General features: G+C 41.7%; 1 protein-coding gene and 2 pseudogenes across 1 annotated transcript in view; 2 read left to right on the forward strand and 1 right to left on the reverse strand.

Moving 5' to 3' along the window:
* LOC138171698 (zinc finger protein ZFP2-like) overlaps positions 1-2,267 on the forward strand; it is a 6,558-nt gene extending 4,291 nt beyond the window's left edge. The window contains 2 exon segments of the mRNA XM_069101342.1: positions 39-332; positions 335-2,267. Coding sequence (XP_068957443.1) covers positions 39-332; positions 335-1,536 — 1,496 coding nt within the window. The 3' untranslated portion in view covers positions 1,537-2,267.
* Positions 2,268-5,124: 2,857 nt separating this feature from the next.
* Positions 5,125-16,531, reverse strand: LOC138171709 (myosin phosphatase Rho-interacting protein-like; annotated as a pseudogene).
* LOC138171710 (cyclin-A2 pseudogene) lies at positions 16,530-17,760 on the forward strand (annotated as a pseudogene).
* Positions 17,761-17,952: the final 192 nt, after the last annotated feature.

Genomic DNA, 17,952 nt, shown 5'->3' on the forward strand with positions numbered 1-17,952 from the left:
TATATATATATATATATATATTTCTTTATTTCTTTCAGATGCAGAGACCAGATTTGAAGTGAACAAGTTTCCTTTAAAGCTGAGCATTTTTGTGAAAGAATCTCACCAGCAAAGATTTGTGAGTGATGGTCCCTGTGACTTCAATTTGAGAGAAATCTGTGACTGGGACATCAAGATGCAGAAAAATTTAAATAATCTCTGTGAGTTTGATAAAGATAGAAAAGGTTTCCACCAACATTCAGTCCTAATTCAATGTAAGAAAATAACCCCAGGAAATGACTGTTTTCAATATAGTGAAGACAGGAAATGTTTTACTAAAAAGAATGGTTTCATCATTCTTCTGAGAAGCCTCCTGAAATGCAAAGGTATCAAGGTAACCAATAGGAAATGACCTTCAGCTTGAGTTCAGACATCATTAGACATCAGAAAAGTTATACTGGAGGAATGCTTCGTACAGGAAATGAAAGTAGGAAGACCTTTATCAAGAACTCAAAACTCAAAGAACATCATAAAATTCACATTGCAGGGAAACCTTATGAATGTAATCTATGTAGACAGGCTTTCACAAATAGGTCTGGTCTTGGTATACATCAGAGAATCCACAGTGGAGAGAAACCATATAAATGTAATCAGTGTGGAAAGGCTTTCACACAGAACAACAATCTTTTGACACATAAGAAAATCCACACTAGAGAGAAACCTTATGAATGTAATCAGTGTGGAAAGACTTTCACACAGAACAACAATCTTTTTACACATCAAAAAATCCACACTGGAGAGAAGCCTTATCAGTGTAATCAATGTGGAAATGCTTTCAGAACAAAGTCCACTCTTGCTATTCATCAAAGAATTCACACTGGAGAAAAACCTTATGACTGTAATCAATGTGGAAAGACTTTCCCAAAAAGGTTGACTCTTTATTTTCATCAGAGAATCCATGCTGGAGAGAAAGCTTATGCTTGTAATCAGTGTGGAAAGACTTTTACAAAAAAATCCACTCTTGCTATACATCAGAAAATCCACACTGGGGAGAAACCTTTTGAATGTAATCAGTGTGGAAAGGCTTTAGCATATAGAGCCCATCTTGTTAACCACCAGAGGATCCACACTAGAGAGAAACCTTATAAATGTAATCAGTGCGGAAAGGCTTTCCAACAGAACTCTGGTCTTGCTGTGCATCTGAGAATCCACACTGGAGAGAAACCATATGTATGTAATCAGTGTGGAAAGGCTTTCATACAAAATTCCAATCTTTTGATACATCAGAGAATCCACACTGGAGAGAAACCATATGAATGTAATCTCTGTGGTAAAGTTTTCACACAGAATGCCAATCTTTTGACACATCAGAAAATCCATAATGGAAAGAAATCTTACAGATGTAATCAATGTGGAAAGACTTTCAGTGTGAAATACAGTCTTCATGAACATCAGAGAATTTATACTGGAGAGAAACCTTATGAATGTAATCATTGTGGAAAGGCTTTCACAAAAAGGTCCACTCTTGCTAGCCATCTGAGAATCCACACTAGATAGAAAGGTTATGAATTCAATCAACACGGAAAGACTTTCAGACAAAATTCCACTGTTTATATCAGAGAATTAACACTGGCAGGAAATCTTATGGTTGAGAACAGTGTGGAAACACTTTCACCAAAAAATTCCACTCTTTCTCTACATCAGAGAATCTGCACTCAAGGGAAACCTTTTGGAAGTAATCAATGTGAATAGGTTTTCCAAAAAAAACTTCAGTCTTCTTGTGTCAGAGATGCCACACTGGAAAGAAATCTTACGAATGTATAAGGGCAATTATTCTTTATTTCCCCTCAGAGAATTCCTATTAGATAGAAATTTTATTACCAGAATGAATGAGGAAAGGCTTTCAAATGGAATACAGAGCTTGTTTAATGGCAGAAAATTCACCTGGGGAGATATATTATATGGACACAACAGGGGAAGGCCTTCAACCAGAGATCATCTCTTCCTTTACATCAGAAGTTTCTTCCTGGAGAGAAACCTTATGAATTTGCTAAATGGGGATCTGTGTTTCTCTGAAAGATGGAGATTACTAGCATGTTCATGTGGGAAAGAAAGCTTTTTATGTAAAGCTCATGCATGATTATACATTGGAGAAGTTATGCTGAAAGTAAAACTTATGAAACTAAGTAATGAGGGAAGGCCTTTTGCTGCAGGATAGACTTTGGTAGACATCCCAAATTTCATACTGTTCAAAAACTGCTATCAATATAATAAATTTTTCTTTGTAATCCTGTTTGTCAATACTCTTTAATACTATTTGTTAGCATTTAAATACCATAATTTTTTCATCCATTTACTAATTGATTAGTACTCACTTTTTCCCTGTTCTTTTGATGACACTCAATGTCATGGCATAAATTTTTTTTTATATTTGTTGGACATTTTTTTCTACAATGATTTCTTTAATCAGCGAAATGACACAGTGGACAGTTTGCTGTGCCTGGAACCCCAAGACCCCAAGACTAATACTTAGTACCTGTGTGAGCCTGGGCAAGTCCCTTAACCTCTTCCTGCCTGACTTTCCACATCTGTAGAATAGGTATAAGAACAACGAATTCCTCTTAGGGTTAATATGAGGAACAAATGAGGCAATATTTGTAAAAAGTTTGCAACAGAAAAGTTATCTGATCTGTTTCATGGGTTCTAAGTCTTAGAGTTAGTAGGCTAAAATATGTGACCAGTTTACTCACTTTTCATTGAAATTCATATTCAGAACATGGTAGAGGAAGGCACTAAATGTAACAGATAGGGCACTGGGTTTAGAATCAGGACTATGGGTTCAAATTCTGCCTCAAATACCCCAGTTCTGCATTTCTGGAAAAGGAATAGCTTGGAGCTTGAGAAATTGAGTAGATCAGGTACATAGCATATTTTTTTCAAAGTGAGTATAGTAACCTTAGTAAATAAGTAAATAATAAAGTCAAAACATAATAAATCCATCTGAAGACCCTAACTATGGGGAAAGGTTTTACTAGTCACCATAAAATAATAGAAAAATTGGAAAGCTGTCTGGCAAATGCTAGGTATAGACCAACATCTCACACTATAGCAAGATTAACCCTGAAGGATACATGACTTAGATATAAGAAGCCCCTTCAAATATATTGGAATAACAATGAAGAAGATATGCTTTTCAGTTTGGATAGGGGATGAGTTCATCACCAAATGAAGCATAGGGAGTATTACAGAAAATAAAAAGAACCATTTTCTTAACATTGAAAAAAAATTTCAATGCAGCTAAAATGGAAATGGAACAATTAACTGGGAAAACCCTCGGCAGAGTTTCCCTGTTAAAGGTTTCACATCCAGGAAAATGGATACATTTTATATTCAGGTATGTAAAGAAGTATGGACAGGCAATTTTCAGGGGAAGAAATACAAACTATGGGCAATCATGATAATTATCTTCCACATCTGTAATCAGTAATGCAAATCACTAACAATTCTAAGGAAAATTCTAAGATTAGTAAATTGTTCATGTCAGAAAAAGTCTTCTGGATTGTGATTTTTCCATCTCTATCAGGAAATGCATATAGTATTTCATCATTTCTAGTCTGGTATCATGGTTGGTCATTTTATCCATCAGAGTTCCTCAGTCTTTTGGAGTTCCTTTTCTTTGTCATTGCATAAAGTTTTGAGTTGGTCTGTTCACTTTGTCTTGTTCACCAATCTCTCCAGGTATCTCTGAAACTGTCACCTTCACACTTTCTTACAACGTAGTTATATTTCAGCACATTCATATACCATGACTTGTTTAGTCATTCCCCAGTTGATGGACATCCCTTTAGTTTCTGATTCTTCACCCCCGTCGAAGTAAGTATTTTTCTGCATCATTTATTCTGTTGTGAATAAGACTAATCACTCCCACATCTACCTTCCTTCCCCCTTCTGCTTTTTCTCCTTCCTCTTCTATTTCCCTGTTTCGTGAAATGTATTTTTGTACCCAAATCTGTGTGTTTGAGTTCTTTCTTCTGGGGTTCAGTTTTGATGGCAGTATCAACAATGCAATATTCACAATGCCTATGGCAATTATAAATATACTGCTGTGGTTATTAATCACATAATATACCAGGCTCTCTATATAGGGGATAAAGCTAGAACATTTATTACAATACCAAATAACTGAGTCCCAAAACCAGAAAGTCAAAGCCATCACAGTAGTTATGAAGTTGGCACACATAGTTAATGTAGTAAACATCCACATTCTCAAGCCTTTAAAACATAACAGGCTACCTCAGGCAAAGGTCCTCCTCTCCTCACTCACGTCAACTGCTCAGTGTCCAGGAAGCATACTCCCAGCAGTTTCAGCTCCCACAGTTCTGGTCCCTGGCAGTCCTCAGCAGGAGTCCTTAGCAGAAATTCTGGCTGGCTCATATAAAAGGGGCTCATGGCTCCACCTCCACCTTGGCTTCCATAGCTGCTGCTGCCTCTTCTGCTGCTGCCACCAGTCACCACAGGAACTCTAGTTTGGCTTCCACTCCCTCTAGCTCCACCCCTTCCTGCTACATTAGCGAGTCCAATGGGGCATGGAAGATATTTTGCTTTAAAATGAATAATAATAATTATATGTAAAATCTGGGGTGGGAAAGCTTGGCAGATTATCAGTCCCCTGGATCTTCAGCCTTGGCAAAGTCATAAAATCTCATCAACTCTATGTGGGAAGTTATTGAAAGAATGATGTGAACTTCTAAAATAATGAAGTGCTCTCATGAGAAACTAGGACTGAAGTAAAAGGGATTTACAAGATTCTTTTTAAGTAGTGATTTTGATTGTGTGATCATGGCTTCTGGAAATCATGGAAGTGAACCCAGAATAGTATGAATTGAAGTGACATCTTTTTGTGCAATATTTAATTAAAAAAAAATAAAAAAGAATTAGGAATGATCAGTTTCAACAGTTCTGTTGTAGTACTTTGCCACAATATTCTGGGATGTGTGGTTCTAAGCTGCATTAGTAGAAGGAGTACAAAATGCCATCATTTCCACTCCCCACTCCTCCCCACCCCCCGAAAAATCTTTTATCAGAGTGGACAGCAAGGGTGGAAGAATCAGGAGTACAAACCACCTCTTTTCTCCAACTCCCCTTCTAATTTCCATCCAGTAGGTCAGTGCTGTAAATTTAGGCAGAAACAGAATGTCCTTAGGCTTTACCTCAGAGAAATGAGAGTTAAGACTAACTCCTGGCGAACTGGGCTCAACGTGCCCATGAGCACCAGACCACTGCCAGTTAGCAGCAGAGCTAGATACGCCAACTGGGCCCTGTTTCCATACCAATACATTTGGTAAGACAGAGCTAGGTTATCAATAGGCTGCTGAGCCTTAATACTGACACTTAGTCTGGTAATGAGTTACAGTAAAAGTAAAGAATCCTAATACAGGCTGCTAGAATGGGAGGGAAATTAGATTGTTCGCCTTCCTCCCCCCCCCCCCCAAATCATTTACTAATTCTAGACTACAGTGGAAGGAAAGATTGAATAAGGTGTTGGGAGGGAGGAGTTGAAGGAATTAACACAGCAGGAAGTGGTGTGAACTACAATCCATAAATCAGTCTCTTATCCATCCATACAGTTAATGATGACAATAATAACAAACAACAACAATAATATTAATAAAATACAGTACAGACAAAAATCAGCACTTGTGTTGTGCTGCTGCAAGCCAGGTGGGATGTGTGTTCAAGTTGAATGGGATAGAACTAGTCTTTCTTCAAGTCCCTGGATTCAAAGAGCTTCAGACGTTCTTGCCCGGTCAGGCCTTCCTTCAGACTCCGGCAGGGAACCTGGAATCTGGTTCGTTTCAGTTATCCCGTGAGACCTGCTCAGTTACGGACTTTGACCCGATATTCCTTAACTGACGGCTAACACTGGGTCTGTCTTTCTTCAGATAGTCAGCATTGCTTTTAGATTTCATGATGTCGTATCCTGGCACTGTGGTATTTTCAGGAGACTTTTCACCCAGTGCTTCTGTAGCTGCTGTTACCTGCTCTTTCAACCTGCTTATATCACACTCTGCCTTGGCCTTCACAACACTCAACTCTGTGTGGATATCTTTGTACATATCACTAGCATACTTCTTGTCCCTCAGCAGCTCATCCTTGAGAGAGCTGATTTCTTGTTTCAGGTACTGTATTTCTGATCCCTTGACCCGCAATAAGACCTAATTCATAAGCATCCTTGCCCTGTGTGAGAGGCGAACCAGCAGCCTCTCCACCACCCTCCCCAGTCAGTAGCATTTGTAACCAAGTGATCTCTGCAGCCAGGTGGTTATTTAATTCCTGATTGTGTGCATTGAGCTCCTGGTTTTCTCTCTGGCACTGGAGAAGGGCCTGTCTTTACGCCTCCAAGGCTTGAGCCAAATGAGCGTTTCCCAAGCACTTCTGAGAGTACTGTTCTGGAAGGACTTCCAGCTCCCGCTGGACTGATTGCAACTCTTTCAGGTACTGCCTCCGAAGGGCTTCAATGTCTGAATTGACACTGCTGTTCTGAGAGCGATGTGTCTTCTCCAGCTCTCACTCCATTTCGTCCCAATGAGCATTCTTCATGGCCTCAATTGTTGATGTTGTAGCCGCCGTTTCCTCTGTTAACAGGCTATCTTTCTCCTCCCGTAGTTTCTCCAGTTCCCGCTGGTGCTGCCTCTGTAGATCTTCTATTTTCTTCCGATGTGTCTCTTCCATAGCAGCAAACACTCATTCACATGTTGCCTGCAACACGTAGCCCTCCCTGGCGCTCTGCTCCCAACCCAAAGCCACCTTTAGCTAATCCTGGAGAAGTCAGTTCTGTTCTAAGAGATCTGAGGCTTCTTTCTAGATCTGCTTGTTTTTCCTCATGGAGAGGAGTAGTCTCCACATGGACATTCTGTGGCTTCAGCTCTGTGGCCACTTCCTGTCCACCTCCATCCTCAAGCTAGTGTCATCTGCACTAGGCCCATCAACAGAATCAATCATCTCAAAGCGCTTATGCCACTCTTCTCTCTGCCGTGCATGCTCCTTCTCCAGGTCCATTAGTTCCATTTCTGAACTCCCAGGTTCTCAGGTCTTAGAGGAATCTGTGGCATTGGCCCTTTCCTGAGTGAGGGCTTGCTGGATAGGGTGAAATTCAGCCCAGTCAAAGGTTTTAGAACATCCCTCTCACCTCCTTTCCCGTGAGGACTCCTTTTCTGCTCAGGGTCCAACTCAGCTTGGTCCATATCCTGTTTCTCACTTGACTTTGGGCAGGTCTCAAAGGAAGAGTTGGTTTTATTCTTCTCTTCTGGCAATGAGCTAGTGACATCTGGGGCAGTGGTTGGGTGCACATGTTTCATGATGGTCTGGATCCAATTCCATCGAATTCCAGAAGTCATGGCAGAAAGAGTGAACTCTTCTTCTTTTGTGTGGATATGGAAGCCATAGTTTCTCTGGACTGGATATTCAGTGACATCGCAGCAGCAAGACAGGTCAATCTCACCATCCAAATCAGCCGCCTCCTCAGCTACTGAATCCCTGTAATATCTCAGGTTTTGATCCTCCAGGATAATCCAGTGTTTCTTCCACTGGCTGTCCTCATACTGCTTGGTCAGCCAGCCTTTCTTGAAGTTCAGCAGGTCAGGCATCATGGAGGACTCTGTGGACCTTCTATGCAGTGACTTGGCTCTTCCGTACGGAGACAAGGGAGAAGCAGAAACATCTGGGAGGGAGCCAACGGTGGAGGTGATAACTTCTGTGGCACAGTCCCGCTTCCTGGGGAAAACTCTCTTCTCACTTCGGCCCTGAGGAATGTCACTAGACAGCACGGGGCCAGCTGACAAGTTGGTCTTCATGTGCTCAGCCTTCTCAATATCCAAGGCCTCAAATTTTTCAATTACCTGGGATCTCCTGTTATTGGGGATGCTGGGGCTGGGAGGGCATGGTGGTGCTGCTAACTGCTGCTCTTCTGCCTTCAAGTCCTACTTAGTCTTCTCCAGGGAAAAGTAGCCACTTTCCACTCTGGCCTTCCGTCCACAGTCTACTCAATCACCATTCATGGTGCTCTCCTCTTCCTTGTTTTCCAGCCCTTCTCCTTCTTTCTAGTGCTGCGTAGATCCAAACTCCAAATTGCAGGAATTTGTTGTGCGGGATAGTCTGCACAGAATTAGTGTTATACACTGCATAGAGCAGATAAACAAAGAAAATAGACCCAGTTATGTGTCCTGGTTGTCATAGAGGTTAGCTCCACATCCTGACCCCCACTTCCTCCCATTTTTACAGTGACCCAAATTGAAAATGACAGAACTTATCCCAGGCTAGGATACCGATAGGGTGGTAATGTTCTGTACTACTTTGCTAGAGAAAAGAGGAAACAGGCATGACAACTTATGTAGGGCTATTTGTGATACTTCATGAAGCTTAAATAAAAGAACACAATATTAAAAAAAAAAAAAAAAGGTCAGTTGGGGCCAAAAACCTAGACTGGCAAACCTGAGATGCTTAAAGTCCAGCCTTCCAGGAAACTTCTATCAAGGTGAAGGTGGTGATGGTGGTGGGGAGTCATAAAGTGAATAATAGGGGAAAATACAAGGAAAAAAATAACATTACCAGTAATCTCAGGAAGCACAAAACTTAAAGAACTCAAAAATAAGAAGATGAGCCAACAAGGAAGATATTATTTTGTTTTGTTTTTTGCTTTTTGGAGGGAGGAAGGCAGGGCAATTGGGGTTAAGTGACTTGCCCAAAGTCACACAAATAGTTACTGCGCCGCTTAGCCACCCCTAGGAAGATATTATTAATACCAGAAGGAAATATGGCCTATAGATCTGTTAAACCAGTTTAAGAATCTCTAAATAAATATTACAAAACTAAAGAAAACAGTTCAATCTCTGCCTCATCAGGGGCAGAGCACCCTGTGGAGTTTGAAGAGAGCATGGGACCCAGATACATTGTTCCTCTGTGATTCAAAAGAGAAGTCAGAATTGTGAGAGCAGAATTTATGGTTTATAGAGTATAAAAAAATTGAGGTAATGAAAAAAACAAACTTTAATCCACGTAGGTCTCACAAAAGAATCGAGAGAAGAAATTTGTATTTGAGAATACAAATGTGCATAAGTGCAAACCAACCTAGAAAAGATATACAAAAGGCAATAACATGAAAAGAAAACACACTTTTTCTACAAGCAAAACACTTATCTCAAAGACAGGATATATAAAGACAACCTGAGAATTACTGATCTCCTAGAAAAACCTAATAAGTCAAATAACGTGAACGTGATGGTGTACAAAATCCTACCAAAAAAAAAAACTCCTAAGCATTCTTGAAGATAAAAAACAAGATGTCATTCAAAAGAATCCGTAGATCACCTCCATAAAAATACACAAGACTCTAAGAAATATCCTGGTTAAAAAAAACAATAAACTCTGCAGGCAACCTGGAGAAGGAATTATAAATGCAATAAAAGAAAATTTTAATAACCTAAAATTATTCAATGCCCACCAGAAAAATATTAGAGGGAATGGAATAATGTGTTCCACAGAGCGATGGTGATCAAATTGCTGCCCAAGTTGTACTGTCCTACAAATTTTAGTTTAAGCATAAATTTAAAAACATGGATGTTCAATAATAGAAAAAAAAGACATTTGGAACACCTTAAGAAAGAAAGAAAACTAGACCCAAAGAAAATATTTGCTTCTTGAAAAGTTAATATAACATAAATGCAAGTTGGGCAAAACCACGGCAACAGACAAGGAAAGCAACAATTATGATAGCAGAGACACCAGTAAGAATCTTTTTTTTTTCTAAATGTACACAAGGAGACAGGGGTGAAGGTGGAAGATAAGTGGAGGTAATAAGGGAGATCTGGGTCTGGAGCATTCTATAATGAACATCCAGGCAATCACCTTCAGGTGAATCAAAGTTTTTGTTTTACTAACTAAAAAAATGAGAATTTGAAAATGGGGAGGTTGAGAGGGGGAAAGGGAAGATGAAGATGGAAGGGAGTGTGTGATGTGCCCTAATCAAGATGAGAACTGACAATGAGGGGAAAAGGGACTCCTATGCTTTCTCAAAAAGAGGAAAGCCTGTTGGGGAATCAGGGAGAAGGCAGGTTAAGGATTGGAAAAATGAGAGGAAGGAGGAAACTTTGTTTTGGAGGTGAGAGAGAATGGCACTGATGAATGCTCCTAGGAATGAAGAGATGTTCTGAGAAGAGAAACAGAAGCCTTGTGCTAGCCACTATCTATGGAGATTTGATAAGTGGAGAGAACATTTATATTGTATCAGGCTGGGGGTGACCAGCACCTGGAAGAGGGTGAGGACACAAAGTGAGGGGAGAGTCTTTGAGACAGTCGGGTAAGGAAGGTGACCAAGGAAAGGTAAAAAGTCAGTAGTTAGGGGCGGCCAGGTAGCACAGCGAGTAAGAGCACCGGCTCCAGTGTTGGAATTACCTGGAGATCGAATCCTGGCCTCAGACACTTAGCACCCACCCAGAAACACCTGGCCGTGTAACCTTGAGCAAGTTACTTAACCCCAATTGCTTAGGGGCGGCCAGGTGGCACAGTGAGTAAGAGCACAGGCTCCAGTGTCGGAATGACCTGGATCAAGTCCCGGCTCAGATACTCAGCACCACACCCAGAAATAACTGTCCGTGTAACCTTGAGCAAGTTACTTAACCCTGATTGCTTAAAAAAAAAAAAGTCAGTAGTTAGCTGCATAATCAGGGACACTGTGGGTCACTGTCCAATCTATCACGGTGAGGAATTGATATATTGATTGAAATGATATATTTATGGAAATGAAGCACAGTGGGGAAAGGCCATGGAGGGGGCAATATCTAGAGAGCAAGGGAAGGACCTTCTTGGAGGAGGGTGCCCACAATGAATACCTCAGAAGTTCTGATTCCAAGAGGAGTACAGAAAACAGAGGGGTACTAGAAAAGTGTGAGGACCATGAATGAAAGAATGATGGTCTAGAGAAAACAGAAAGGGAGGATGGATAGTAAAGAGAGTCAGGGAGACCTGACTATCTGTCTGGAAAGGGATGCCAAAAATTAAAATGGAAAAATTAATGAGCAGGCAAAGTGGAAAAGAAGAGGAATTTTAGTTGACTAACTTAACTGAGGAGAAAGATAGGGGAAGAGTTATGTAATCAAATAAAAGCAGAAAAGGAAAAAGAATGAACTAATGATCTAAAGGGAGATGAGGAACCAATAGGAAGAATTGTGAAAGGGTGAGGGGGAGTGAATTGGTGGGAATAGGGCCACCTTAAAAAAGATGTAGGTAAAATAACTAAAAAGCAACCTATCCCGTCTCCCCCAGAAGACTGACCAGCAGTGTTCCGCTCAACTCTGTCACTTATTTTCATTTTCTCCCTGTCCACTGGCTGTGTTTATAAGAGAGAGACAGAGACACAGACACAGAGACACACACAGACACACAGAGAGACAGAGAAACACAACTTCAAAAATTAGAGATAAATGCAGGAAAATAGCCAACTCTCACAGCACCTATGCCCTGGTGATCATTAATGAATACATCACTCCAAAGAATGCAGTAGAAGGATCCCAGAAAGGATGACTGAATCAATTCCAGTCCACTACAGAACCATTAGAATTTTAGAGAGTCTAGCTATGTAAGTCTTTAATACTGATTTTATACATTTATGCTGATTAGAATGCCAAAAACAAAATTTCCCCAGAAGGGAAAATTGAATTAAAAAAAAAACAACTAAAAAATGACCTCAAGACAAACCAGAGCTTGGACACAAGAGCTCTTGAAATTCTGAGAAATGAAGCAATGTGTGTGTGTGTGTGTGTGTGTGTGTTTAACTTAAACTGATATTAAAAATGAAAAGAAAATGTTAGGGTAAAGAACTGGAAAATAAATTAGACATATGGAGAAAAGATGTTATAGATAAAGATTTGTGCTCTATCTAGGAAATAAGCATGCTTGTTGGGGATCCAGGAAGTTTCATGATCTTTATTTTACATTTATTCTGTAATGAATAAATGAATAGCCTCCTGAAAAAGACTACAAAAAATCAGACAAACACAAGCCCCCCCCCCCTTTTTTTTTTGCTTTTTGGAAATGGGAGGGCAGGGTAATTGGGGTTAAGTGACTTGCCCAAGGTCACACGGCTATTAAGTGTAAAGTGTCTGAGGCTGGATTTGAACTCAGGTCCTCCTGACTTCAGGGCCAGTGCTCTATTCACTGTGCCACCTAGCCACCTCAGGCAAACCCTTTTTATGCTTGTTTCATTTGACTTTGCTGCTCTTCCTCCCTTCAGAGCTGGGATTGGCTCCAGCTTTTCTGGGTTACAACTCTCCCAACCTGTCCATTAAGCTTTGGAGTTCATGAAAAGTCAGTGACCATCCCCCAACTGGTCTGAGTCAGCCTAGCTCAGGCCCCTCTTTACAGATTTTATGCCTTCTTGCATGTAAACACCATTGCTCCTATAGAATCTGTGGAAACCAAACTGCCAGCATTTCTCATAAAGATTAGAAGGTAAATCAGTAGTTTAGTATACAAAATAAGCACAAAACCATACTTAGGTTAAAAAGACTCCTTGAAAATTAGAATAGACCAAATAAAAGTTAATGACCCCACGAGACAACAAAAATATTTAAATGAAGACAAATGTTTGAATAAATAGAAGAAAATATGAGATTTATCAATAATGACCTGGAAAATATTTTGAGGAGAGATAATTTAAGAACCATGGAACTACATGAGACATATGAACCCAGATATGGTATTTTAAGAAAATAATTTGGACCTATTAGAAATAGAAGATAAAGTATAAATAGGAGGAAAAAAATCCACTTGTTGCCTTCTTTAAAAAAAATTCCTGGAATGTTAGTTATAGGTAAAATCCATGATTTCCAAATCAAAGGAAAAATACTTGCAGTAGCCAGAAAGAAAGAGTTCAAGTACCAGAAAAATTGTGAGGCTCACATAATATTTAGCAACTACAACCCCAAGGGCATGGAGAGAATGCAATACATTATTCTAACAAGTCAAAGATATAGGCTTGAGGCTATCATTATGACTATCATATTGTGACAATAAATTACCAGTAAAATTTAGTATAATCCTACTGGGAAAGTAAAAGACTTTGATGAAATACAGGATTTTCATCATTTCCTAATGAAAAGACCTTTCTGAGGACAAACATTCCAATATAAATACAGGAATAAAGAGGGGGGAAAAGATAGATACGAAGGAGCAAATGGAGGGGCCATTTTTATTTATTTATTATTTGGGGGGGGGAAGAGAGTAAGGTAGGGCATTTGGAGTTAAGTGACTTGCCCAAGGTCACACAGCTGGCTTTTTTGGAGGGGACATTTTTAAAGGTGAGTTGTTTACATGTTAATGGGGGGGAGGGGAAGGCAATACTAGCATTCTTTGGGATGAATTTAATATCAGGTATTATAGAGACACATAAATTAGACAGGGGTCTGGGAATGATATTTTTTTATATTTTGATCATGTTAAAAAGAAGAAAAGAATGGCAGCAGGAAGTGATAGAGTAGGGAAGAAAAGAAAAGAAATGGAGGGGTGACTTATTAACTCATAAAATCAGAGCACACAAAGAATTTACAAACCACAAAGGACTAGGGTAAACTGTTCTTACTTTCATAGGAACTGGTCAAATAAGAGTAGAACACACACACACACACACACACACACACACGGGCTTGAGCTTAAGGAGTATCATATATATACATATGATATATATACATATATATGATATATATACATATATATATATATTCCTCCTTTGTTTCTCCTTTTCTTCTCATCATTAGGCAGAATTGGGTGGTTCAGGATAAGAGGGTATTTCTGGGAACATTTGTAAGTCTAGGGGACAGTATTCTATGACATTTTTTTAAAGTAATTGGTGTTAAGTAACTTGCACAAGGTTACACTGCCAGTTTTTGTGTGTGTGTGTGTGTGTGTGTGTGTGTGGGTGTTAAGCATTGTAGCAGCAAGCACTCCAGGGTGTCTGCCAACACAGGTTCTTAGATCTGCTTTGATATAGGAAAGCAACTCAAAATGGGTTAACAAGCTTACTTTAATCGGTCAAATATGTATCGTTTACCTAGTTCAGGGGAAAAAGGCCAGCACCCCAAACTTCAAAGTATACAGACAGAATTATCAAGACAGAAACAGATCAAGTAGACAGATTTCCAAACTGTCCAACTATTACATCCATACCCAATCAACATCTGGGTTTCAACATCTGGGTTTTTCAAAATGGGGGGGGGGGCCTCTGTACAACGGCTTCACAGAATCCAGATCAAATCACAGAACACTTCTCAAAGTGAGCCCCAAAACAAAGCCTCAAATCAGGGTTTATATAGCCTGCTCCTGGCTCAGAGGATGTAAAAACCTTCTGTACCCACTGGCCAATCAAAAAGTATCTACTGAAAAAACAAGCCTCCCACCCCAGGCTCCAGGTGCACTTTAGCCTAGGGGCAGGGAAGATCTTAAAAATTTACATTCCCATTACAAGTATCTGAGGCCAGAACTGATCCCAGGTCCCCTGCCTGGGGCTGGAGCTCTTACTCACTTCGCCACCTAGCCACCCCTTCTATGAACATTCTTTAGTTAGACAGTGGCATGTTCTCACCTTCCCCTTGAAATGAAAGAGAATGCCAATAGGAACGTAAAGTAGCTTACAGAATGACTTGGGATTCACTCCCCTACCTCTGCTGAAGACGCTCTCCAGTAGTGCCCTGCCATATCTCATTAAGAAGTAAGGGGAACTGTCTTCTCATGCCCTCTTCCTTCTAACAACCCTGAATCTCTGTGGGCTACATCTTCTGTAGGACTGTTAAAATATGCTGTGCCTGTAACTATCAAAACTAAAGGAGGGCCTCCACCCTCTAAGCCCCAATACCCATTATCTAAGAAAGCCGTGGAATGTATTGAACCTCATTAACTGTCTCAGAGATCAAGGTACTATCAATATTCCATCTAGGTCTTCCTGCAATACTCTTACAAAAAACTAGGTGCTCATGGGAAGCCAGTTTATTTATTTTTTTCAAATGATGTCTTTGCACTGTTAATGCCTGAGTAATCCCCCAACACCCAGTGGTACCTAATCCAGCTACTATTGTCTCTTCCATTCCCTTAAATGCACCTTGTTTTACAGCAATACATTTTTGTTCAGCCTTTTTCAGTATCCCAGTCCACCCAGACTCCCGTCTCTTTCCTTTCACCTGGAAAATGACCTGGACCTCACTACCACAATAGCCCTGTGAATAAAGCAATATTAGTAGTTTATCCTATTTTATACATAAGGAGTTTGAAACTCAGAGGAAGTAAATGAATCACAAGGTGACAACGGAGAAATCACTGCTTCCTGAATCCAAGTCTAATCATCCATCCAATACAGAGGCCAGGAGTGAGGAACCTGTGGCCTCAAGGTCCTCACTCAAGCGTGGCCCCCAAAGGGATTTGTTCTGTTCTGTGAAGTTTAGATTCAGTCAACCCTGACTTTGCGACTTGCAATTGAATTTGATTTGAGGGAAGGCTGGGCAAAGTCACCAGCCTTACTTTCTCCTCCAGAGCCATATGGGTCCAGTGACCAGATATCAGTCAGGACGACTGGCGATCACCCAGGATGCAATGGGAAACCTTGCTCTTTTTAAGCTAAGGTCTTTCCGAGTTCTCACTTTGAGTGAGGCAAGTCAGTGAATAGATGTGTTGAAGAAGTATGTCAAGGGATGGAAGCTTTAATTAAAAAAAAATCACACTGGGAGGGAAAGACCCTTAGGGTTGCTGGCCAAAAGAGAAGCAGTTACTACTGACTTTCACTGAGACAGGAGGGCCCAAAAAGTAACGTTAGGTGGTGCTTGAGCACCTTTTGCTGTCCGATCAATGAGATCCAGAGTGAACTGGGTTTAAGGCATGGTCTTCTGAGAGAGAAATCTATCCAGTAAACCCCAAGATTACTAGGTAGGTTTCAGTCATCAAAATTTCCTTCCTTTGGGCGGAACACCCTTAGCTAAGGATGTGATACCCCATTTTGGGAGGAAAGAGAAGAGAGGAGAGAGGGAAAATGAGGGGAGGAAAGAAGAAGAGAGGGGAAGGGGGGAAAGAGGAGAGGGGAAAGGAGGGGAGGCTGAGTTGCCCAACTGAAACTGGCCAGCTGGGTCGGCGTTCGGGCAGCTCACAGGTTGTGGTCTATCATTCCTTCTCAAAGCGGACCAGGACTTCAGGAAGATGCTACCAGGACTTGGCTTTGAGGTAGGGCTGTGCAGTCACCAGCCTCACTCTGAGGAGTCAGACAAACGTGTGAACTTGGAGTGCCTCGGGGTGGCTGCCACCTGAAGGTGTTAACTTGCCTCAGTGGCAGAGCACCAGAGGATTCAGTCGAGGGGAATTCACACCTTTCCAAGGTAAATCGGAGGTGGGGCTACTTCCTATAAAAGGGTCGGATCATTCAGCTCCCACAGCTTTCCTTTGGGGGACTGAAAGTCCACGGAACACAGCTGCTGAAGGAGCCCCGAAGGCTAACCCCGTGGGACCGGAGACCCTGAGCCATGCTGCCCCGGGACCCCCACGCAGACCACAGAAAAGAGGACATCCATCCAGATGGGCGCGGCCGCCGTGCCAAAGTCATCAGGACTTGCAGCGGGCTGGCCTTGGTGAGGGTCCCGCGTCATAGTCTCGTCCTGCATCGTCTGAAGCCCAGGGGTCTGGGGCTGGCTGCTTCTCTCAGCGCTATTTCTGTTCATGATGAGCAGGGTGATGTCGGGCCCTGGAATACCATCCGTCAGCAGGCTGCTTTCAACGATTGCGGGAATGAACGAGTTGGGGAGAATGCAAAGAAGCTTCCGGTCCCTAGAAAGTTGGAGTCTGAGGGTGCTTGGCTGCCAGAGACAAGACGACCTTTGGTACTCCCTGATTATCCAAAGGATGCCAGTTTTGCGCCCCTTACTATGGACATGTCTATGCTACTGGAACCAGAAGAAAAGCCAGCAAATGTCAATGAAGTCCCCGAATACCATGAAGACATCCATCTGTACCTCAGGGAAATGGAGTTTTGGTATAAGCCTGCAGCGGGTTACATGGAGAAGCAGCCAGGCGTAACCAAGGGCACGCGGGCTGCCTTGGTGGACTGGCTGGTGATGGCGGGGGAGGAAACCAGGCTCCAGAATGAGACTTTGCACTTGGCTGTGAACTACATCGATAGATTCCTCTCCAAGTCACCGTTCCAGGGGGAGCTTCAGCTGCTGGGCACTGCCGCCCTGCTCCTCGCCTCCAAGTTTGAGGAAATCTACCCCCCAAGCGTGGCCGAGGTTCTGTACCTCACAGATAAGGAGCACACTAAAAAGGAGGTGTTGAGAATGGAGCAGCTGCTGCTGAAAGTGCTCGCTTTTGACCTTGCAGCTCCAACCGTCAACCATTTTCTCGCTCAGTATTTCCTACATCAGCAGCAGGTCAATTCTAGAGTGGAAAGTCTGGCCATGTTTCTGGGAGAGCTGAGTTTAATGGATGCTGACCCATACTTGAAATATTTACCGTCAGTCATCTCCGGAGCTGCCTTTCATATAGCACTCTACACAATCACTGGGAAAAGCTGGCCAGAGTCTTTAATCCAAAAAAACAGGATACACCTTGAAAAGTCTTAAGCCATGTCTAATGGACCTCTATCAGACCTTCCTTAGAGCGCCACAGCAAGCCTTACAATCTATACAAGAAAAATACAAGACGGCAAAGTACCAAGGTGTATCCCTCATCAGCCCTCCAGAGACACTCAGCTTAGAGTGAGGGGGAGACAGCTCTCCCTGCAACAGAAGCCAAGTTGTACAGTTTTTTAACATGGATCCAGGTGTCTTCACAAAGAAATCAGTTCACAGAGCACAAACTATGACCGATTACACCTTATAAACTATCTTTGGGGGGGGGGGGCGGTTAGGTGGAGCAGTGAATAGAGCACCTGCCCTGAAGTCAGGAGGACCT

Source organism: Petaurus breviceps, unplaced genomic scaffold (assembly GCF_028583685.1).
Source record: "Petaurus breviceps papuanus isolate PSGF00001 unplaced genomic scaffold, PetGlider_PUasm1.0 456, whole genome shotgun sequence".
Lineage (NCBI taxonomy): Eukaryota > Metazoa > Chordata > Mammalia > Diprotodontia > Petauridae > Petaurus > Petaurus breviceps.